The sequence below is a fragment of the Mixophyes fleayi genome, chromosome 2 (genome assembly GCF_038048845.1).
Source record: "Mixophyes fleayi isolate aMixFle1 chromosome 2, aMixFle1.hap1, whole genome shotgun sequence".
Lineage (NCBI taxonomy): Eukaryota > Metazoa > Chordata > Amphibia > Anura > Limnodynastidae > Mixophyes > Mixophyes fleayi.
The window spans coordinates 38836654-38862485 of record NC_134403.1 but is presented as its reverse complement, the minus strand read 5'-3'; the positions used below and the strand labels follow the sequence as shown (position 1 = coordinate 38862485).

General features: G+C 39.2%; 1 protein-coding gene across 1 annotated transcript in view; it reads right to left on the bottom strand.

The window, feature by feature from the left end:
* Positions 1-11000, bottom strand: part of LOC142140864 (hydroperoxide isomerase ALOXE3-like) — a 34817-nt gene extending 23817 nt beyond the window's left edge. Inside the window, exons 1-5 of the mRNA XM_075198824.1 lie at positions 10838-11000; positions 10415-10601; positions 9033-9237; positions 8609-8690; positions 3668-3790 (exon numbers count right to left, since the gene is read on the bottom strand). Of these exons, the coding sequence (XP_075054925.1) occupies positions 3668-3790; positions 8609-8690; positions 9033-9237; positions 10415-10561 (557 nt within the window). The 5' untranslated portion in view covers positions 10562-10601; positions 10838-11000. The remainder of the gene's footprint in view (positions 1-3667; positions 3791-8608; positions 8691-9032; positions 9238-10414; positions 10602-10837) is intronic.
* Positions 11001-25832: the final 14832 nt, after the last annotated feature.

Below are 25832 nucleotides of genomic sequence, written 5' to 3'. Positions count from 1 at the left end.
TTTAAAGCTTGTTTCTCCAATTGAGTAAGATTATCGTAGCTCATATTGGCATTCTCAGAATAGCAAAGGTCCTGAGTTACAAGATCTTGAAAAATATGTAAATGGCTACTTTTTGATTCTAACGGATAAAACTTAGATGGTAATTTTAAGTCTGATTTGGAAGGTGATTCAAAATTCTTTAGACAGGCCGTATCATGTTTGACAAAATATCTCTTCAATGTTAGTTTACGGACATATTTTTGTACATCAATAAACATTTGGAATTTATTAAGATGTTTTGTAGGGGCAAATGATAGCCCCTTGTTGAGTATGCTCATCTCAGATTTACTTAATTCATGATTAGACAAGTTGAAAATCCCATCAGTGGGGCTTACAGAAACCTTCTTCTGTGACTTCTGGATACCTCCCATCGGACTAGATGATACCAGTTGTTCAATAATTACTTTTCATATATATATATATATATATATATATATATATATATATATATATATATATATATATATATATATAAAAATAGTCCCCTTAGAATAATAGATCAAACAATGATTAGTATGTACAGTATATAGGGTCTTCCCTCTATAGTGTGTGCATGCATGTGTTGTGTGTGTGTGTGTGTGTGTATATATATATATATATATATATATATATATATATATATATATATATATATATATATATATATATATTCCATTATATCATCCATGGCAGCAAATCAGATAAAAACAATTCAGCAGAATGTAAAAAAAATAAATAAAGATAAACAGCATAATTGTCTCACAAAATACTCATCTTGTGCTGGTGTTCATGGAACAGAGCTTATGATCGTGTATGCCATAAAATATCCAATGGCCATTTCAGTGCTCCTATGGCACCTTTATCAAGGGTTGCTAATAATAAAGATAAAGGTGCCATAGGAGCACCGGAACGGCCGTTGGGTATTTTATGACATACGCTATCATGAGCTCTGTTCCATGAACACCAGCACAAGATGAGCATTTTGTGAAACAATTATGTTGTTTCCGTCTTTTTCTGACATGCTGCTGAATTCTTTTTATCTGATTTCATGCCATGGATAATATAATGGACTTTAAAAGTAATAATAAAGCGTATTTTTATATGGAGTGCTGGTTTCCAATCTTGTTTTACAGGAATTGATGTGCTATATATATATTACACATATACAGGAGCGCACACGCATACATACACACACGCTACTAAGATACTAAAAAAAAGAGGATATACTATTTATGAGGGGCAATCCTAACATAAGAGACACAGATTAGAGATGCTCACACTCGGTTCCCCGAGAACCGAACACACTCGAACATAGCAGATCCAAGTACCGAACCGAGCCTAAAGTCAAATATGGACCTAAAACCTAGGTTCCCAAACTGTGCGCCGCGGCTCCCAGGGGTGCCGCGGCACTGTCACAGGGGTGCCGTGAACAGGAAGAAGAGGAAGGAAAAAGAAAAAAAAACGACTTACCAATCCGGCGGCGCCCGGGACCCAGCATCCTCCTCCTTCCTCCTTCCTCGTTTTTCACTGAATGCCGGGTGTGACGTCACGCCCGGCATTCAGTGAGAAACGAGGAAGGAGGAGGATGCTGGGTCCCAGGCGCCGCTGGATTGGTAAGTAGTTTTTTTTTCTTCCTGTCCACGGCGGGGGCACAGCGAGGGGCAGAGGCTGAGGGGACAGAGCGGGCAGATGCTGAGGAAACAGAGCGGGCAGATGCTGAGGGGACAGAGCGGGCATATGCTGAGGGGACAGAGCGGGCAGATGCTGAGGGCACAGCGAGGGGCAGATGCTGAGGGGACAGAGCGGGCAGAGGCTGAGGGCACAGCAAGGGGCAGATGCTGAGGGGACAGAGCGGGCAGAGGCTGAGGTCACAGCAAGGGGCAGATGCTGAGGGCACAGCAAGGGGCAGATGCTGAGGGCACAGCAAGGGGCAGATGCTGAGGGGACAGAGCGGGCAGAGGCTGAGGGGACAGAGCGGGCAGATGCTGAGGGGACAGAGCGGGCAGAGGGGACAGAGCGATCTGAAGGGACAGAGCGGGCTGAGGGGACAGAGCAGGCTGAGGGGACAGAGGCTGAGGGGGCAGAGCGTGGGGGCACAGTGTGTGTGTGTGTGTGTGTGTGTGTGTGGATGCAGGGGGCACTGTGTGTGTGGATGCAGGGGGCACTGTGTGTGTGGATGCAGGGGGCAAAGAGTGTGTTAGCTGTAAATTATTCTTTGACAGAAATATAATTGAAAAACATATACATAAATAAATTCTTTTCCCTTGGATTTATGTGTATTATTTTTGTATACAACTAAATAAGTATTTCTGTTCTGACCTAAATACTTATTACGTCTTTTTGACTACTTATAAAACGGGACTGCTCGGTAATTTTTTTGGAGGGGTGCCTTGAAAAATTTTTGGAGACTCTAAGGGTGCCGCGAACTGCAAAAGTTTGGGAACCACTGACCTAAAAGGTGAGTAACATGGAAACTATATGGGATTGTACCCAACCACAAAACCACAATTATTAGTGGATAGACAGAAGTACTCTTACCAATGTTACAGTTCAAAATACATTCCCCTCCGGGGTTCGAAAACTAATACTTATATTAAGTGTCTCAAAAAAGTTACATTTAATCGCAACAGTAGAGATTGTATGGCTCATATAGTTGGGTCCAATTCCATATAATTCCCATATTACTCACATTTTAGGTCCATATTTGAAATGACGCCCTATGAACACTCAATTATTTTAATATTAGAATATTTCTCTTCTTAACATTGCAACATTTTATGGGTACAAAATAAGTTAGATTTTTTTATGTATCTTTCTGTCCTTAATGACGACATATAGAATTCTATGACCGTCTCTGATAGGGGGATCATAATCTGGAACTATTCACACACCTAAATTTCTATTGATCTGTATCAATTATGTTAGGAGTGCCCCTCATAAATATTATTTATTATTACTTTTCCAGTATTTTACATAGGGATCAATAATCCTGGTCACTATCTTTGTTAGCACTTCACCATTAATGATATCCATGTAGAAATATACTTTCTTCATGAGTATTTGTAACATTAAATCATAAGATTCATGGTGGCTTAGTGGTTAGCACTTCTGCCTTACAGCAATGGGGTCATGAGTTCAATTCCTGACCATGGCCTTATCTGTGGGGAGTTTGTATGTTCTCTCTGTGTTTGCGTGGATTTCCTCCAGGTGCTCCGGTTTCCTTCCACATTCCAAAAACAAACTAATAGGCTAATTAGATGCTTTCAAATTGATCCTATTCTCTCTCTGTCTGTGTGTGTGTGTGTGTGTGTGTGTGTGTTAGGGAATTTAGACTGTAAGCTCCAAATGGGGCAGGAACTGATGTGAGTGAGTTCTCTGTACAGCGCTGCATAATTAGTAGCACTATATAAATAGCTGATGATGATGAAGATTCTACCTTGTACTGTTTCTCACCTGTGAACTGAGCAGCAGACTTTGAAAGCTCAGTTATATGTCTGCACACAACAGATAGATTAGAACCTTAAAACATACCAGCTAACCCCACAGAGGTAGACGTTAATGTATAAATAGTAATAAGAGTCAGGTTTGGGATTCAGGGGTCATTACAGTTTTATGACTAGGTTGTAGTCTTCTCAGACTAGATACATACGTAGATATCAAAGTGTAGCCAAAGCTGGTCCGTTTTAGGAAGGAGAACTGGTCATTAGCTGGCAGATCCGTAGCCTTTTCTACATCGATGCAGTGAGGGGCACCTTCTGCATAGACTTTCCACCTGCAGGACACAAAGTAAGTATATGCTATAGAATACATTCATATAAGCCAATCATACATCAACAATGCATTTACTGATTCACAGACCTTCTGTTTATATTTAGAAACAAAACATTTATATTTGGAAACAAAACATGAGAATATATATAATCTATGAAGTGTGGAATTCCACTACCCTACTACTTCTTGTTGGGTGTGATACATATGTTCAACAGATATGATCTACTTTTAAATGTCAAAGCTATAATATAGATATGGTTGCAAAGTCGACATTGATGACATCGACAGTTTTATTAGGTAGACAATTCAAATGTAGACAGTATTTTTAGGTTGACCATAATATCCCTAACCTTAACACAAACCACTCTACCACTCTAAATTTGAATTGTTTACCTCAATAATACTGTTGACAATGTGAATTGACGACCTAATAGTGTCGACACTTGAACTGTCAAACTAATGTTGTCAACTTTCCTAATGTCGACCAAAGTAAAGTCTAGATGTCGACCACATAGACCAGGGGTAGGCAACCTGCGGCTCTCCAGGTGATGTGAAACTACAATCCCAGCATGCCTTGCCACCTATCTCATGGTTATCTACTGGCAAAGCATGCTGGGACTTGTATGACTAAGACTTGCGATCGCTACTCTGTCCAAAACGGGTTAATGCTGGAGAAATAAGCTTTAATATGAGACCAAACTCTTTACATTTTAAAACACCTGAACCATAAATACCTTTACTATAGTATTATCTATGCATAAATAAACAATCTAATACATTTTACCAATAAATAAATGTGGATTGGAACCTTAACAAATGTGTATTATTTACAAGTGTAAGTGCAAATGTAAATGTGTGTTTAATGAACCCGTGCAATTGCGTCATAACACGTGGCGTATTAATCACAATCGCATGGTAAAACAAAATTAATCAATTTGGTTTACTTCATCCAATTTTTCGACTTCCACACTAGTAGAGGTCGAAAAAGCACTACTACTGCTGACACTGGTACTGGGATGCTCCTGATCTGTGGACTGAGTAAAGTTACTTGAAGTTGGAGCTACTTGCAGCTGCGACCACACCAGGTGATGCCCAATGAGATAGGGAAAGGAGGGAATGTTACCTTACGATTCTTCTGACGCTGCTCCGCAATATAATTCAAATTTAGACAATATGTTCTTCAAAAATATCCTTTTTAGATGTTTTATTTTTTTCTGTGACGGGGGGTGCTCCTCAGAGTCAAAGAACACCCTGTTTTGGGGCTGCTTACTACTAAAGATGTCTCTTATAATGCCCCTCACACAATTGCATTCAGACTGAATAACAGGTTTTTAAATGCAAGAAATATATTTGTTTTTTGGCGAATGCTGCTCCCAGCCAGTGGGCTGTCATGGTCATCTAGTCTTTTGTTTTACCAGTGCTGCTTTTCCACATATCCATAGTTAAGTAAATAGTTGGTACAATGGCATTTTTTAGTGTCCAACCTATTGTTTCTTCAACCTCCCGACACAGCTGAGGAATCGCTGTTTGTCAGAAGTGGAAACGAGATGAAATTTGATAATGTGGACCTCCACTAATCAGCTAAAACCTGATGCATTGATGGTGGGAAATGGACTCAAATCCAATGCTAACATAGCTATCATGGCTTCAGTGATCCAATGTGCAACAGGATGCTGACTGTTATGCTTAGTTCCTTTTGTAAAACCCTAGCTTCACAGACAATTGTTGTTTATAACTTTGCATATTCTTCTTGGTACCTGTCTGTATAGAAGTATCACCCTCAGCAGCAGCTGTAGTGCACAAGAATGTCTCTTGGAAATCATGGATTGCTTTAGGGGAGTCAGTTTGAATTGGAAAATTTGATGCTGAAAAATTAAGAACTTGATGAAGGTATTGACGGTGAAGACTGCATTAGGTGGCCATTCATTCGGCTGCTAGCTGATGCTGGGCTGTTTGTTACTACACACGATTTCCCATTTGAAAAACTTCTTGAATGAACTCGCTGCAAGTGACATAACAGGGAGGAGGTGCCTAGATTATCAACGTCCCTACATCTACTTACTGTGGCACCACGAAGGCTGCAGTTTACTTAACAAATGTTGTCTGGGTTGGGATGAAAACATTTCCAAATACAAGAGGTTATATTTTGAGTCTAATGCCCTGGCATGACAATGCGCTTATCATGGGCATGAGGTGGTACCATTGGTGGCTTCTGTACTTTGACACAATCATCATCATTCTCCTCATTATCATGTACAAGTACAACACATTCATTTTTAGATCCACAATTATTTCCCTCATCCTCTTGTATGTTTGTAAGTTCCAAAGTAGCATCCTCAATTTATTAGTCTAAATCATCATCATTACTACTTATACTCACATTTGCAAATGTTTGAGACATTTCAGAAGAAAGCTGCTCTATAATTACAGTGTCAGAATCTGATATCAGACTTGCATATAACACTTATGGCGTCTAAAGGTATCCATGATACCTTTAGATGCCCAAGTTGTTCTTCAGCCTGAGTGTTCATTTCATGTATTGATGTGGCTGTTTTAGAGGTGACAGACTTGTATTCTGAGTGAGAAAGTGGTGCAGGGGAAGTTATGGAAGATACATGACTGTGTTGGGCACGCTTTTTCAATAGGCATTCTAGTATGGGTGTCAGAAGTAACAGGACCCCTACTAGCAAAATCTGGGCATAGTCTGAGTCCTTTTTGCCACTGTGGGTGGTGAATGGAAAGTTAGCTATTTACATTTTCTTTAAAAACAAGAAATATATTTGTTTTTTGGCATGTGCTGCTCACAGTCATACAGCACCTTGCTTGTCTATACCATATATACTATACTATATTATTAAAACAACCAGTAGACACTGCTTGTCTACTCTTCACTCTCTCACACAATTGATCAGCAGACAATTCCAGCAGACTGATCTCTAAATAAACTCTACATTTCTGCAATAAAATCACAGTTTTTGCATTATAAATTGCTTCTTTCACCCTGTCCAACCCTGTACAAGCGATTTTTTTTGAGCACAGAATTGCAGCAAACCACCGACCCATATACTATCACTTCGAAAATGGCAAATTAAAACAGTGGTGGGAGGGCTCTATATAGAAGATATCGACCCAACTCATGAGAACCAAAATTTTACCAGAAATGGTGTTTTGACTTGATTCAAATAAGAGTTTGGCACTCAAGACCGAGTCATGGCTTGGTCGACTCGGAAACCCAAAATATGGACCTGTCAGATATCTCCGAACCCGACTGCTTATCTCTAATGGATATACAATATATATATATATATATAGATGGGAGATTCACTTAAAACTTTTTGATTTTTTGAAAATTGGTGTACAAGTAATATATGCTACAGCTCATACTGATTAATCAGATTGTGTCATTTATCTAGTATAGTTTATAAATTAAAAGCAAACAAATGATTGGTTGGAATAAGGCACCAGGTAACATACTTGGTTACATATATATATATATATATATATATATATATATATATATATATATATATATATATATATATATATATACATACAAGGTGGAAATGCGTAATAATATGCGTACCGTAAGGTAAGCAGCAATGGGTTTCCAGGAAAAAATGGAGCAGTCTCTGCTGTTCTTATAGTCCTCCAAATCTCCACCAATCAGTCATACAATATAAAAAGGAGCAAACATAGTGTAACACTGAAATGTAATTGGTAAGGGCCGTTCACCAAATACCCCACAATCCTATGGAGTGTCTGAGATTATTGTCTCAGATTATCATATACAGGACACCCAAATGAGTGCAACAAATATGTAATAAAATCTGCGTACCAAAAATCATGTAGATCTCACGTCTAGGTACTTAAGACATATGCAACATCAATGACTTCACAGTCCCAGCTTCGACTAACACTAATCAGTGTCCTCTTTCCATTAGGATGTCACTTTGCAAAGAGAATGCTATTAAACGGGTTGCAGATAACAGTTATCAGTGCAACCCGTTTAATAGCATTCTCTTTGCAAAGTGACATCCTAATGGAAAGAGGACACTGATTAGTGTTAGTCTAAGCTGGGACTGTGAAGTCATTGATGTTGCATATGTCTTAAGTTCCTAGACGTGAGATCTACATGATTTTTGGTACGCAGATTTTATTACATATTTGTTGCACTCATTTGGGTGTCCTGTATATGATAATCTGAGACAATAATCTCAGACACTCCATAGGATTGTGGGGTATTTGGTGAACGGCCCTTACCAATTACATTTCAGTGTTACACTATGTTTGCTCCTTTTTATATTGTATGACTGATTGGTGGAGATTTGGAGGACTATAAGAACAGCAGAGACTGCTCCATTTTTTCCAGGAAACCCATTGCTGCTTACCTTACGGTACGCATATTATTACGCATTTCCACCTTGTATATTTGATATTCCACTTAGAGGCGCCCTGCCTGTCTTTGTATTACAGCATTGCATCCGTCCGGACCAACCATCTGGTTTCAGGCTACTGAGGCTGCCACTCTTACAAAAGTAAAGTGATTTTTATGGATTTTATATGTGGGACTGATACTATATTATTTTAATTCAAAATTGTCACGCTGTGGTGATTAGCGCCAGATATATCTTCTATTTTGATTGTATATATATATATATATATATATATATATATATATATACTGTGGCAAGTATTACTTGTGTCCCAGTTTTCAAAAAATCTAAAATTGTAAGTGAATCTCCTCTCCCCTGGAAGACAAGACATTTTTCCATAGGCAGCAGGTAAACAAAACATTACTTCATGTACATTGGTCACTCACTTGTGTGTTTCTCTCTCCTTCTCCAGTTCTACTTTCCGTTGTTGCTGAAGAATAGGATCAGTTTTCCCAGATAATATAATTCCTGAAAGAGAGAATTTGTCATGACACAGCCTCCAACAACCACCAGTACAGTTTTTATTGTAATTAAGTAAATGTGACATGTCTCACATGGCTAAACCATCTCTTTAAGTACCAGATAGTCCCCACATGGAAACCTTCACAATTATAGTGTGACATGTACTCCTGTGCTGAGCAGCAATTCTACATAGAGCCAGTCTTCTCAGCTCTGTAATATCTAGTCCTGTGCACTAACATTCAAGTGGAGCGACTTATATTAGTGATTTTGTGATGCATTAATTACTAAAGTATAAGTTGGGTAAGCGTTCCTATCTATATCCAAGTCCTGCAATAAATTCCAACTCACCCTTCCCCTCTGGGATCTCCACAGTAGTAAAGGCAGGGATCCACCGATAGAAAGGGAACTGGTAGAGTTGACCATTGGGACAGGTCACGTCAACATACCGGCAGTACCAGGCATCCATATTAAATTTTTTGTAGTGCTCTGTTGACAGCCGAATCAGCAGGAGCTCTCCCAGATCTTCCTCAATGTTAACATCAAAGTCAGTTACCTAGAAAAGCAGAGTAGAGCCTTAAAAAACTTGCATGGAATAAGTCTAGAATCCTCACTAGGGTAGACCATGAGTGTCCCATTTATACAAGGAGATGTGATAGTTTTTTTTCCAATAGAGTTCAGGGACCTTGTGGACATAGACAAGTATATAACAATGGTAATAGCATTTTTATAGAAAATTGCATATTTTGCAGACGTCTTGGTTTATATGTTTAACATGTAGTTATCAGGGAATTCCATTATATGAATTAATTAAAGAAACAATCAAATATAAAACATTCTAACATTTCTTCATGACAAGTCGTACAAGGGGGTAGAATTCCAATAGAATATATGTAGTTGTTTTTACTTTTCTTTAAATCCTAACTTGTGTTTTTTATGAATTGTTTCTTATTTCATTGGATACAGAATGGTTTAAGGGTTAGGCTAGACCTTTTTAAGTTATATACAAGAACAGTAGCCCTTCTGGGGTCTATCCACTGCGTAATATAATTGTTTATGAGACCTTTAAAAATGTACACAATAATTAACATATGTAATGTTCTACTTTCCTATATCTGAAAAAAATGCTTATGACAGATATACATAGTAGGGACTAACGAAATATTCAGTATATTCACATTAATTTTTAAATGGTATTTCCACTAACAAGTTGTTTTTTTTAAAGGCTATTCAGCCAAAGCATGCATATTTGTAACATGGTATATATGAGTTTTATTTTAGAAACTGTAGCAATGACTTGCCGGCACTGTTCTGAAGATTTATTACTGTCGGTCCCACACATATTGCTATTTTACTTTAAATAAGATGTTTCCTTATTATAAACTCTCTCTGGTTTCCGATCTTTGAAAATAAAACATAGTGATCTGATTCTATAGAAAATGAAAGAATAACAAGAACCACCTTGGATTTGCCGGATCCACTGGGGTTCCCATTGGCTGTAATGGTTCCATGACTACCACTCTCTCCTCTTACCGCTAGGCCTGTTTCAAGCAGGCTAAGCTTGGGTCAGTGACCCCTATAAATTTTATATTCACCTGTTTAAAAGAGGCCAAGCAATAAGCTTATAGAGCATCATCTGTAAATATGTTTTAGTTTGAGTGAAATCCTTATTTAATTCTATTTATTTGTAGTATAACATTATTCCCATATTGTGACTCTTATAAGATACTCACTGCTCCAGGTTTGAAGTTATTCCACTTATGGGGTAGTTGATGTTTAGCACTTTCGCCTTGGACCCCCACAAGAACAATGGAAACTTGATCAGAGGTCCCAGCACACAGGTCCTTCCCTGTTGCAACTTTCAGCTTGTAGATCCCCATGTCGGAGCCAGTGACCTTGCGAGAGAAGCACTGTAGGAAACTAGAAAAGTCGGGAATGTTTTAGATTAGGATATTATACCATACAAAATATCTTGCTCCTCCATGTGCAAAGTATTAGAATTTCCATTAAACTTCTCAATTACTTCTTATCTTTACCAACTGTAAGAATGCTTTTATTTATTCTACACCATAATCTGTATCTGAAGAGCTAAAAAGCCAAATCTTGAACTCTCCACGATTTTTCTCAGCATAAAAATCAATTAAACCCATACTCACGTAATCAGGGAGTCTTCTGTTGCTCTACAACGTGACCTCTGTTTATGGAAAAAGTCCCGTGTACAAAATACATTAAAGTTATACCATGAAAGAAGAAATGATTGACCAAAATAATGTATACTAGATACAGCACGTGTGAGAGTCTGTATGAATCAGCGTGTCTGTGGGTCCTTTTTATGTCCTAGTGTCAGTGAGGACGACTCCCTTTTTACATCTCAGTTCCCAATTGGAGCACATTACGCTTCAATGTTAGTACTCAATATAGCATACAAAACCTAATATAGGTATTTGAGATGTATATATATATATGGAGACAAGAATACATTGGGCTTAAAATACATATAATGAAAAATCATACAACATGAAACCTATATTGAGTGTAAAGTAATACAACGTATATTAATAGCACTGTACTGCATTTTACACTGTAATCATATCTGTTAGGTCTTACATTACAGGAGCAACTGTTATCATTCATTGTCAGTGCACATTTAGTCAGTTAACCAGTAAAACCCCTGTTAGGAAGCTGTTGATTCAGTAAAGTTATGTAACTGGCTATAAGCACCACAATCCATATAATATATGTGTTTAGATACGCAGGCTATGTTATGTCAACTGGTTTATTTTTAACAATGCAGTGGCTAAAGCAAAAAAATATTTTCATTCTCTACTTTTCATTAGTGCAGTTAGCTATTTAAATGTACAAATACCCAGGGAATACATCGGCATCTAAAATTAGGTATTTTTTGTTCAACATACTAACTGGTTCAAAAAAGTCTGTTTATCCCCTCTAATTAAAGCCCTTTTTAAAGCCCTTTTCATATTGTATTGAATGTTGGTTACTTTATAAAGAATGATGACTTGGTTGAAGAAATTAAAAGTCCCCCCACCCAACCTCAAAAAAATGTGCAAAACTTTCCCTAAGTCACATTAGTGGTTATATCAGGGTTTCCCAAACCCAGTCCTCAGGGCTCCCTAACAGTGCAGGGTTTCCATATCTCCTTGCTGGAGCACAGGTGTATTCATTACTGACTGACACATTGTAACAGATCCACAGGTGGTCCTAATTATGTCACATGTGATCCAGAAAACCTGCACTGTTGGGGAGCCCTGAGGACTGGGTTTGGGCAACCCTGATATAACCGTTATATTGATACTAGTTAAAAGCCTGTCAAAATGATGGATAAGAATAAGATCATGCTGAACCTGTTTGCACCCAATTTGGCTTTACCCTTGTGGCAGCATTGATTGAATAGTTTGGCAGATGGCTGCTCAGTGTGGCAAAATTCACAAATACTGTTCATGGGACTACAGTTATGAGAAATAATATTTGTTTCATTACACTTACCGACATCAAGTATGGTGTGGCATCTTGTTCACTGAATTTGTAGGCATTGACGTGATATTACCTCTGTCCTGTTCACTCTTCGATTGTTTTCTCTGTGACCGTGTTGGTGTTGTATTCGAACGATATGAACAGTCTTTAATGTAAATTAGATGTTTATTCGGTACAGGCTACAGCATAAATGTCATAGAGGTGTCAGAATCAGCTGAGCTTTTATAAGGTGCAAAGTCTATTTTTAGTATACACATCTTTTTTCAGGCCTACTGTGGACTACAAAGAACCAGAACACTAACCAGTATTAGCACTACTGAACTAGCAGATGTGGAGTCTAACGTACCCCTGGTATTCGCCAGGGACCCCCGCAAGGAGGTTTGGACTTCGCTGCACAGGGCACGGAGTTTGCGGTCCTACTAGCCAGTTGCCGGTGTAGTGTAGAAGGGTCAGACGGTCTGGGTCAAGCCAATCGGGAATGCAAGGTACCAGGGCAAATCCAGAGGAATAATCAACAAGCCAAGGTCGCAGGAACAATATGGGTCACAATATGGGTCACACAGATAGAAGGGATGGTCGCAAAGCCGGGTCACAACAGTAGAGCAGGAACACTTGAGAGAAAGATCTGGGAAGCTGAGCAGGAAGATCAGGAGATCAGCGTGGACGGCGCCTGACATCTTTTATACCCAAAATGACATAATAATATTCTTGACCAATCAAAATCCTTCTTAATTACGTATAATGTTTGTTTCAGCACTTTTGGTAAAATTCCACGTTTTATTTAGACATTGGCGAGGTGTCACCTATTTCTTTATCTGGCTTTATCAGACTTATTGGGCTGACATTTTTGTATTTCTACCCCTTATCATGTCCATACTCCTTATTGCTGTACATCGTCACTCATCCTGCTATTCATTTTATGACATTGCCCACATAATTTATTATTTTGTTTGTTATCAATCCAGGTCATGTAGATCTTGCTCAAGATAAGTAAATTATTTCTTAAAGTGCAAGTATAAAAACATAATATTTTCCGTGCTTGTTAATATGTTAAGGTATATGATTAATACATATTGTGATAATATGGATTATTGTGAATTATGATTTCCACAACGGGCAATTTGCTGAGGAGTCATTAATGAATGGTGATGACGATCATGTTCTCTTTGGACATCAGTCATCGTTTGTCGTTGGGCATTATCCTGCTCTGCCCTTCATCTTTTTGCTGCTTCTTGCTGTGCAGTTGCTCTTTTTAGGTGGCATCGCAGCTACGCTTTGTTGCTTCAACTAATTAGTATATTCCTATTAATTTAACACTAAGGGCTAGATTTACTAAGCTGCGGGTTTGAAAAAGTGGGGATGTTGCCTATAGCAACCAATCAGATTCTAGCTTTCATTTATTTAGTACATTCTACAAAATGACAGCTAGAATCTGATTGGTTGCTATAGGCAACATCCCCACTTTTTCAAACCCGCAGCTTAGTAAATCTAGCCCTAAGTGTAAATAAAACGTACGGCTAGAAAATGGAGTCAATTTGGAATAGAAAAGGTTGTTATAAATAGTAACTGCCACCCTAAAAACCTAAATAAACCAAAGAAAGTAAAGCCAAGAAATGAGGAAATTCTAGTTAGTAATAATAGTCAAGTACACATATGAGTCATATGCAAACATTTTACCAAATTTGTTTGTGTCTTTTGTATGTGTATTTATACATTTTTTAGCATATAGTTACACCAAGTAATCTGTTGTGTTATAGCTTTTTACTGCCACCTAGTGTTTCACAACACACATATAAAGGAGAGGAGCAGCGTTAGCCTTTTATATATACCGTATATACTCGAGTATAAGTCGACCCGAATATAAGCCGAGGCACTTAATTTTACCACAAAAAACTGGGAAAACTTATTGACTCGAGTATAAGCCTAGGGTGAGAAATGCAGCAGCTACTGGTAAGTTTAAAAAATAAAAACAGTGCTGGATATCGTTAACACTGGGCTCCCAATAATACAAACGTGAGGTTGTAAATGAATATATCAAAATTTATTGTTATTAAACATCAATAAAATTTTATAAGTACATAATATATACCCATATCCTAATAAATTGTACACAAATGGTTAAACTAAATCCTCTGCACTTGGTATCAAGCCTAATAGGTGAACACAGATATAAATAACATTCACTAAAAACAACTCAGATCATTAATATATAAATCAATGAGACAGTCTGTTGATACTAAATACATGTGCCAGTTAAGTTTATTCGCCTTTAGAAGGTGATGAGCAGTTATTCCTAAGTGTTCAGAACAGTACAGTAATTTAGGCTTTAGTAATGCAAAAGATGCTGCACATACACTAAATAGAATTTGATATAATAGCTCAGATAAAGATAAGTTTGATTTTGTTTGCTGGAAGAAACATTTTAACAGAACAATACAATTTGCTTTGTGTGATTTAACCCTTATTATACTTGAAGTTTGGGATGTTTTTAGACTTTTCAATGATTTCACAGTTATGCAAAAGAATCTTTAGACACTTATTAATAGGTGACAAAAAATGAAAATATTGGACTTTATAAAACTGCTGCAAATAATTGCAGTGGACAAGTCAGGGTACTCACATGTGTCTCTGACCAGCGGGGCTAGATGGAAATGTCCCGGTCTTTAGCTTTGACTGACAGGTTCCTTTTCATTTAACTTTATTGTTCCATGTGCAATAAACACACAAAAACGGGCTACAATAAAATGGTGGCTGACAGTGATCCACAGAGGCTGCAGATGCCTGCAGATGAGCGGGGGAGACTGGAAAACGGAGACCAGGAAAGTGGGACTCGAGTATAAGCCGAGGGGGGCTTTTTTCAGCACAAAAAATGTGCTGAAAAACTCGGCTTATACACGAGTATATACGGTATATAGATGAGCAAACACATGAAATTATATACTGGTTACAACCATAATACATGTTCAGACAATAATGAAATGTCTTAATCTGTATCATTCCTTCTATCAAATAGTGACACAGAGCGTTCTGTATTTAGTCACACTTTTGTAGACTTTGAGTACAATATGTCAGGTCCTAGTAGTTGTGAAAATAATGTAGATAGCTATTGTGTACAAGAAAAGAAGAAATGCTAATGTAATATAAACAGATGTGAGGTCTATCTATACTATAGAGGGATTTCCTTGACAGCATGGGAAAACCCCCTACCGTACAAATAGACCTCTCATCTATATATCTATTTCATTCTGCGGCGCCCTGGGTGTCAGGCAGTGGTGGCACTTGTGGTCCTGCAAGTGTCAACATGCCCTAGCTGCCATTGGTATACTGGTGCTTGTAGTTCTACAAGCACCAGCATGCACAGACTGGGTGTTTTTTCACTTGTTCTCTACTTTTCACACTTTATTGCCCTACACCCATCACCCCAGGGGTGTAGGAAGAGTCCTAGTGCTTTCAGCACGGGGCTAGGTCTTCCTAAAGGGGGGGGTCCTCACAATTTTTTTGCAGACCCCACTCCCTAGATAATCCCTAGATAATCCAGCTCTGTGCTGAACAGCCTGGGGTTGGTTGTCATTATCCCTCCCAATATCTCCTTCTTGGTTGACAACATCACTCTTTCTCCTGTCACCCAAACCAGCTGCCTTGGAGTAACCCATGACTCAACCCTCAGCTTTACCTCTTATATCCAGTCCCTCAACAATTCCTGCCACTTCCTCCTCCGTAACATCTCGAAAATCTGTCCCTTGCACCCCTTGCATTGTAACATGGTTTTGTCCAGGAGACTGAAATAAGAATCCTCTTCATTTAAGATCCTTAATGAATTAGGCCCTAGATCTTCTATGATACAATATCAGATTAAATACAATATTATAATTGAGATAGCTGTTAATGAGTAAAAATATTCATAAGACACCATATATTCCCTAGGCTAAACTCAATGTTATGGAATCTCAGGCCTCGGTAATTGCCTTTGAATCCCCACTGTTTGTCTTATTATGAGATGAAACAGATGGCCAGTACATATGCATGTATAGAGCAAGCAATCCTTCTCATGCAGACAAGTCAATACTCAGTCCTTCTTATGCATCACCAAGAATAGGAGCACTTGCTGGCTATATAGAGCCCAGTTCAATAAGTTATGTTTAAATTTAAACAACTGTTGTATCTCTCTTTATAGCTCACAATCACATAAAAACGATCCTTGTGTAAAGAGATGTATTTACAGCAAAGTATGACTGTCACATAATTGCTAGTAAATAAGTATACTCAGACAGGATGCTGGCATTCTGCAGACACAACCTTGTCTTGGCATTTTCTTGACAAATGAATGTAAGTGTCACCCGACACTGGAACAGATGGCTGTTAGGGAATCCTTTTCCCCAAGTAGTGATATGCACAGATCAAATTGTTTGTTTTCAGAGCTCATCCTGTTGGAGGGGCATTTCCTCACAAGTAGGCAGAATGAGTGATCGTTACAGCGTGTCTTACAAGTATATCTAGAATGCAAATACAGTGGCAATATAATCCCTGAGAAACAATTCCAAGTTTGGGTTCAAATTAGAGATGTTCACTGACCCCCGTGTTTTGGTTTTGGATCTGTATTTTATGCCTGAGATGCGTGCTAAATAATGCACTATTTCCACAAGCTGGGCATCGATTACCTTCAGGATTAGACAGAGCTTTGTGGGCTAATTCTAGCTGTTGTAGTCCTATAGAGTCATTGGTTAGTGCAATGACAGAACAATTACCTGTTGAGGTACCAGTGGACTTCTTCCTCATGCTTCTGCTGCAATCCCTTGCTTTTTTTTGACTGTGATAAATTAAAGAAGCAAAAATTCACCACAATAAATAATATTATTTCACATGAAATGGTTTTGAAATAATATTCAACCTAAGCAGGAAAATAAGGACAAACTTAAAAATTACATTAGCAGATTACCAAAAGTAGTTTACATTTTCTGTATTAAGTTAATTCAACAAGTGGATATGGCTTCTCACGTGGTAGCTGGTCTTCATACCCTCTTTGCCAAGGATCTTCTCGTTAAATCGCAAACCTATGAAAAAAAATAACAAAATGCAATTATTAAATATTTTTTTAAAAACCACAGAATTATACATTATTACAGAACACTTCTGTATGTTACATTGTGGATGAGACTCAAGGTCTTTTTTAGGGGGGAGGGGTTAAAGCACTTTTAATATGATAGTTGTTGTATTTACAACACCACATGGATAGTCCAAACACTCAAGATTAAGTAGACGCGGGGTGAATTGACACTTCACTGAACAGATTACAGGTGGCAAATAGATCTATTGTAATCAGAGTGTAGAAGTCCGTACAGCTAGAATTTATACAGAACAGACTGAATAAATGTCATCCCCAGAACTTTTTTTGGGCTTTAATTAGTTTAAAAATAGTGCCAATAACATGTAAAACACAATATATATATATATATATATATATATATATATATATATATATATATATAAGTTAACCTGTGCATGATACTCATGCATTCTAGTCAAATCAAGCTACTTAAGGTCTTAAAAAGGTTCTTGCCATGCATTTGGGCCTAGCCCAGGCCTCCTCGGGGGAAGAGCGTTACTTCCCGACGCAAGCGGCCTTTTTAATGTGTGTTCATGAGGTAAAATTACCTCACGAAAATTAGTTTGGCCCCTCAACTCGTAAATTTAGCCTTTACTACCCCTCCCACGGGGGGAAGGGGGGATGATGGAAGTTACCGGTAACTGACTTGACTATTCTAATTTTTTTGTCAAATAATGTCAGTATACCAAATTTCAGGTCAATTGGATGAGCCCTTTCTGAGAAAATAGTTTTTTACACACACACACACACACACACACACACACACACTAACGCACGCCTCTACACATGTGTGTTCATGATGTAAAATTACCTCACGAAAATGAGTTTGGGCCCTACCAAATTTCAGCCCTTTTTGATTTTTTTTCCCCACACACACTAAGAATTTAGTAGGTCAATGTATAACTCCGCCCAGCAGGTGGCGCTGCAACTTGTTTTTTTTTCCCACACACACACAGACAGGCAGACGCCACTAAGCATTTATATATTATATATATATATATATATATATATATAGTGGCACGAGCCCGCTACTGCTGAAGCACACGCAAACAACTTCTTCCTTTTTATGTAGTTTTATTGTCAGGATGGTAAATGTTTTGACACCGTACAGATTTCACAGCAAATATGGAGACCCTAAACACTAGCTAGACATAGACAGTCTCTCTCCAGACCAGCCAGCTTCCCCAGCGTTGGTCTCACTGAACAAGTAACACAGTCAGGCTTTTATACATGATACTCCTTCCCCAGCCTTAGCTTGATGGGATGGTGACACACCCACCTTCTCTTTATAAGGAAACACCCATCACTGGCTCTGTTTGCACTAACAAACACACCCTGTCTGTTTGCTGAGAGGAAATTCTGTAAATAAACAAAACTTTAAACTACACATAAGTTTTTACCTGGTTTAACCTCAACCTATGTGCATAACTGTGCCAATGTTTTATTCTGTTTGTATACTTGCTCTGCATCTTGTCAGATAAATGCCTCCCTTTGTTACAATATATATATATATATATATATATATATATATATATATATATATATATATACATATATATATATAACATTTGCAGTTCATATAATGTTTAACTATGGTGACATAACAAACATGATTTAAAGAAAATAAATAAAATAAAGAATAAAAAAAATTGTACTACTTTAGGAAGTTTTGGTATTTAAAATGTGTATGGGCAATATATGGTAGCAGTCAAATTAGAAATAAAATACATAGGTAGTGAAATAATAGTATTTAAGGCTTATTTTGGTAAGGCTCACAAGCCAGCCCTTGCTACATGTAAGACCCTGTATCTGGGAGGTGAGTGCATCTGATTGTAACTGCCTTTTGAAGTTGTTCAAAGCATAAAGAACTATAAGTTGCATTTACAGTGTACATGGATAGTAAATTATACTGAAAGTAAACATATGTGAGCATTAATACTGAGGTGAGCTAAAGTGTAGATTTTGCAAGGAAATTTTTTAAAATTAAACCTGACTGTTTATATGGGCATTGACAATGGTATGAAGAAGGGGGGGGGGGGGGGTTAGGGGAATAAAGGAAAATATTACTTTCTTACCTGGGAAATCAAAACTTTATTTTTTAGCCTCGCTAAAGTGTGGAGTGCAATTTGAAATGCTGGGTCACTCAACATCATCCTCCTCGGTTGAATCCTGGTCACCCATGTCCTGTTCCTCTTCTGCCTCTGTAATGGCGGATGTTGATGGAGCTGGAACAGATTCGCGACTCAGGACCACTGCTTCCTCTTCACTGGAGTCTAGAAGTTGTCACTTTTCTTCGGCCTTGTCCTGAGAAGAAACACACCTCATACGCTCCCTAGACATACTGGGTGATAACAAAAGTACAGAAAAAAAATAAATTGGGCTTTGAAAAAGGCAGTTTTTGCTCTCCGGAATTCGGTTGTGAATTAATTCACTATACAAACAAAATTCTGCAGCACTGGAAAACGATTTCAGGAACCAGGAATTGGGTCAGCAAAGCCAGATCCACCACAACAACTAGCAAGCTTGTTAGAATCGTAGAAATGGCAGCGTGCATATTCGCGCCAAAGATTTTTATAGTAGCGGTTCTGAAGTGCGAAATGTATCAACTTTATGTTAATTATTTGCATCTGATAGGATGGTATTAATGTATTCATATTTCTGTGACGTCATTAGTGTATTAGGACTACCTGTTCATTTATTTGAACAACTTTATTGAAAAGACAATTTTAATGGCGTGTTTTGTTAATAATTATGTTTTTAACAACCTAAATAAAAATGAAGTTAACTGAGAAAATGAGACTTATAATATTGATGTATGAAAAAAATGGGCGCAAGGTTTATTTGGACATATTGGCATACTGTTCAAATATTTGCGTGTGTTGATATTAAATATTTCGGTACATTAAATATGTCATTTTTAATGTCTGTCGTATTTTTGATGATGCCTGTGTTATTCTAATATTTACGTGTGTAGGTATTATTTCAGTATATTCTATATGTCATTTTTAATGTCTGTTTTTTGGGTGATGTCTGCATTATGTGTGTCGATATTTATGTATGTCAAGCTAATACATATTTTGGTATTTGTGTAGTTATTTTGGTCTGGTAGGAATTAGCTAGGTCGTGATTTGTATTAATAGGTGTTAGTATGTTTTCATATTTATTTTTTGTAGGTATGTTTTGTGTAGGTGTTTTACATGTGTAGTGATTATATGTGTCGTAATTTTGGTTGTAGACATGTTTAACTGTCAGTGTTTTAATACTGTCTTCATTGACGGGTTCGGATAATCGATCGCGTCTAAATATTACAGATCGGTATTTTTGCGTGTAAATTATTGGCATTGGAAAAATCAGCGCCACAAATGTGACTACCGCTGGTTTGACCAAAGCAACAATAAGATTGCATCCTGATCCCAAATTCTGTGGATGTAAAATTTGACATAACTTAGAACATTTCAAGATACCCTATGATGTATTGACTTGAATTTTATATTTAGTAACTGTAAATTTTTTAACTAAGCCTATATATCTGTCTGAGTGTAGGAGAGGTTTAGGGTAATATTTATGAACCTCCAAAGTGGTCTAAATTCCCCAAAAACTTTCAATGGATTGCTGAATTTTCAAGTTTCAAGACTATTTATTAATAAAGGTCCCAGCCTCTTTAATTGCAAATCCAGTTCTTATCACAAAGATAAGAAATTGTAACGTGAGCATAAACAGACCCTTATGACTTTTATTGGAAATGTTTCTGTTCCCTGTGATAGGAATCCCATCTTCCTTGAAAGTCAAAATCTCTCTGATCAAATACCTGACCATGGTGATCTTCATGTGTTCTGCTCAGCACTCGGCTATTAGCAGTGGTCTGGTGAGTGACATAGATCATTTCATATTTTATTCTTTTATTTTTTTTAAATCACGTATGTTTTATTATTTTTCAGAAAAACAAATAAGTACAAAATAAACCTTATCTAGTAACCAAATATTAATGGAGGAGATTGCACAATATACAGACAGTAGATATAACAGCTAATAGCTATGCACACTTTGGCTTGCATTTGTATATCTATTAAGTATTGCCTAGTTCTATTTACAAAGTTCTTCAGATAGAGACCAAAAGAGATTCAAAACCAAAAGTGGGATAGGGATGTCATTTCTAGCAATGCACCTTGTGACATTATGCCAAAATTGTTTTATCATAGGATACTCCCAGAACAGATGCCAAAATGAACCTGCTATATGGCAACATTCAGGATAGAGTGGATTTATCATTTCCCCATACTTAACCAACCTTGTGGAAGTAAGATATACCCTATGTATAATGTTAAATTTAATCTTGTATAATCTAATGGAAGAGGCAGACTTCATTTGGCTAAACATTATGGTCTCCCACTCTTTGTCCTGCAAAGTTCATGAATCTACCTCCCATGTGGCTCTAAGGCCTGCCAGAGCATAACTTTGCACCTGGGCATTGGAGTGGGAGGTAAATTTAAAATGTGGGGACAGATTATAGGTGGGTTAGGGCATGTCCTAGATCAACTGTAAATTTGAGTGTACAAATCAAGCTATCAAATATTTGTGTGCTAGCTGAAAAAACAACCAGTATTTAACTTATGTGCAAAGTAATAAACTAATTTGCACCCCTTGCATTGTAACATGTTTTTTCCCGTAGAACATTCACTCCTGTTTTTTGCCTTACTTTCCCTAATGACTCAGGCCCAGAGGATCTTAGTTTGCACTATCATTTTAATTAGGCTTATTCTACCTGCCAATGACAAGGGCAGCCTCTTCCAAACCTGATATCTGTCCTTGAGACAGTCAATTTATGTCTGGACATCCTTTATCAGTTGAAGTACCACAAAGCTCAGTCCTAGGTCCTTTGCTATTATCTATCTACACCACTTCTTTTGGAAAACTAATAAGCTCCTTTCAGGGCCGCGCGCTCCCATTAGGCAGCCTTAGGCAGCTGCCTAGGGTGCCAGCCTCTGGGGGCGGCACTAAGGCCGGGCACACAGTCATATTTATTTTAGATGAATGCGGGCGGTGCGGTCGCCTAGAGCAGATCGCCCGCCCGCCCTCAATAATGCGATGCTGCTACAGTGCAGCACTGCATTTTAAAATCTACCCGGCGCCTGGCTTCACGACGCTGCCAGTGTAGAGGAGCCGATAGGAGACAGAAGAAAGAAGAAACGAAAGGCGGGCAATAAGAGAAAAGAAGAAAAATGAGGAAGTTAAGGTGAGTACAGGAAAGAGGAGGCTACAGAAAAGGGGGGAGAGAACAGAGGGAGCAGAAATGGGGGGAGAAAACAGAGGCTGTACAAAGGGGGAGAGAACGGAGGCTGCAGAAAGGGGGGAGAGAACAGAGGCTGTACAAAGGGGGAGAGAATGGAGGCTATACAAAGGAGGGAGAGAATGGAGCTATACAAAGGGGGGAGAGAATGGAGGCTATACAAAGGGGGGAGAGAATGGAGGATATACAAAGGGGGGAGAGAATGGAGGCTATACAAAGGGGGGAATGGAGGCTATACAAAGGGGGGAGCAAATGGAGGCTATAAAAAGGGGGGGGGAGAATGGAGGCTATACAAAGATGGGGGAGAATGGAGGCTATACAAAGGGGGGAGAGAAATGGAGGCTATACAAAGGGGGTTGAGAATGGAGCTATACAAAGGGGGAGAGAATGGAGGCTACAGAAAGGGGGAAGAGAATGGAGGCTGTACAAAGGGGGAGAGAATGGAGGCTACAGAAAGGGAGGGTGGATGCTACAGAAAGGGAGGGAACAATGGAGGCTACAGAAAATGTGCGGAGGAGAGAGTGGATGCTACAGAAAATAGGGGGGGGTGGAGAATGAATGCTACAGAATATTGGGGAGTGGGAGGGGGCTGGAGAAAATGGGGAGATGGGGGATTACACTTAGAAATGTCCTTGAGTTAGAGACTATGGGGTCTATGTACTAAAATAGTGCCGTGACAAAATGCAGCTATGCATAATGAAGCACCGCTTTAATTCACCTTGCTGGGGCTACTCTAGGATAGTTAAGAAACCATTTATGTTTTTTAGTATTTGCCCTCTATTTGGCTCTCCTTTGTTGCCCTCTATTAGTATAATTACTTAAGCTTTGCCTAGGGTGCCGAGCAACCTTGCAACGGCCCTGGCTCCTTTAGATTTCAGTATCATCTCTATGCGGATTCAATCTTTTAAAAAAATAATTAATAATATTCCCATCCAAAAACAGAAGCTTCCTGCCTGACATTTCTTTTTCTGTTGACAACATGGCCCTAAATTCCACCCTGCAAGCTCCCTGCCTAGGTGTTATCCTTGACTCACAACTATTCATTGTTCTCCACATCTATATATACATCATGCTGCATACATCTAAAAAATATTTCCAGAATACATACATATCTCACACAAGACACTGCAAAAACTTTAATTCATGCACTCATCATCTCCCGCATCGACTATTGCAATTCCCTCCTTACTGGTCTTCCCAAAATCAGACTCAAGCCCCTACAATCTAAATTGCAGTGGCTAGATTAATTTTCCTTGCAAATCGTTTTTCCTTTGCTGAGTCGCTCTGTAAGTCTCCACATCGGTTGCCAGTTTTTCAATGAATCCAATATAAAATTGTTCTACTAACATACAAGGCAAAATTGCACCAACACACTTCTCCTCACTTGTCTCAAAATATCTCCCAAATTGACACCTTCGTTCTGCACACGATCTGCGTTTCTTTTCCACTCTCATCACTTCCTCCAATTCTCGGTTGCAGGACTTTTTTTCGGGCTGCACTTTATGGAATTCATTCCCTCGCACCACAAAACTTTTGTCACTCACCGGACCGTGAGTGCCTCTTCTCGGACATTTAGGAACCGTGGTCGTCCTCCATCCTGAGGGTCTGCGCATGCGCAGCCCTTTCCTATACTTCAGTGTATGTCCCTTTAACTCAATTGGCAGATCAGGCAACACTCCCTATATTAAGCACCTGTGGTCAACACCACGTTGCCTGATCTTGGAGTCTCATTCCCCATGAGCCTCTGAAGGTGTTTCCTCGTGTATTCAGCGCTGCTGATTCCTGTGGTTTCCAAACCACTTCTACCTCTGTGGTTTCCTAACCACTTCTACTACTGTGGTTCCCATACCACTTCTACCATCAACTGTATCATCGTTGTGGTCCCCATACCACTTCTACCATCAACTGTATCATCGTGACTGTGAGCTGATTCCTATCCGCTGCCTCCGTGCACTACAGTCTCCTATACCACTTCAACGCTATTATATATCATCGTGACTGTTTGCTGATTCCTATCCGCTGCCTCCGTGCACTACAGTCTCCTATACCACTTCAACGCTATTATATATCATCGTGACTGTTTGCTGATTCCTATCCGCTGCCTCCGTGCACTACAGTCTCCTATACCACTTCAACGCTATTATATTCCATAGTGACTGTTTGCTGATTCCTATCCGCTGCCTCCGTGCACTACAGTCTCCTATACCACTTCAACGCTATTATATTCCATTGTGACTGTTTGCTGATTCCTATCCGCTGCCTCCGTGCATTACAGCCTTCTCTCCTTATCCACTCACCTGTTCATCATCAAGTCTGTGAGCTGATTCCTAGCCGCTGCCTCCGTGCACTGCAGTCTCCAGCTTGCAACTCGTCTGTGTTCATCATCGTGACTGTGAGCTGATTCCTATCCGCTGCCTCCGTGCACTACAGCCTCCAGCTGGCAACTCGCCTGTGTTCATCATCGTGACTGTGAGCTGATTCCTATCCGCTGCCTCCGTGCACTACAGCCTCCAGCTGGCAACTCGCCTGTGTTCATCATCGTGACCGTGAGCTGATTCCTATCCTCTGCCTCCGTGCACTACAGCCTCCAGCTGGCAACTCGCCTGTGTTCATCATCGTGACTGCAAGCTGATTCCTATCCGCTGCTCCTGTGCACCTCAGCCTCATCTCATCTCTCCCGTGGGCCCGCAGAGTCTTGCTGCCGCTGCCAGTCCTATCGTCCATCCACTGCTGATCCGCTCTCCACGTCTTCCTGGTTCCCCTGGTCGCTACCCTCCTGTCAGCATTGGATTCGTGTTCCTGTTGGTCTACTTACCTGTGCGCTGCACCTACTAGACTCCTGCTTCTTACATCCAGGGACTTCTCATCCTGTCGGCCTCCTGCCGCCCAGGTATCACTGCACTTCTGTCTGACTGCCTTCTGAACCACGGTATGCATACTTCTCGTTGACTGTGCTGGTGTATTGCATATCTTGCTGGACTGTGTTGGTTCTCCTCTGGAGTCTGCAATCCGCTGAGTCTTTTGCCATCATTGACTGTGTTACCTTGTGCTGGACTACTTCAGAGACTTCCTACATTTGCAGACCTGTTCAGTCATTTATATATATTGTGCATATTACTGTGGATCGTGTTTAATGTGCCCGTGTACATCCTGTGTTGCAGTCTCTCCCTGTACACCTCCTCACATATATTTTCAGTGGTACAACTTGCTGAAGGCAGACCACTGATTCCTGTTCCAGTATCACCTGTTCCATTCCTCTCACATAGCA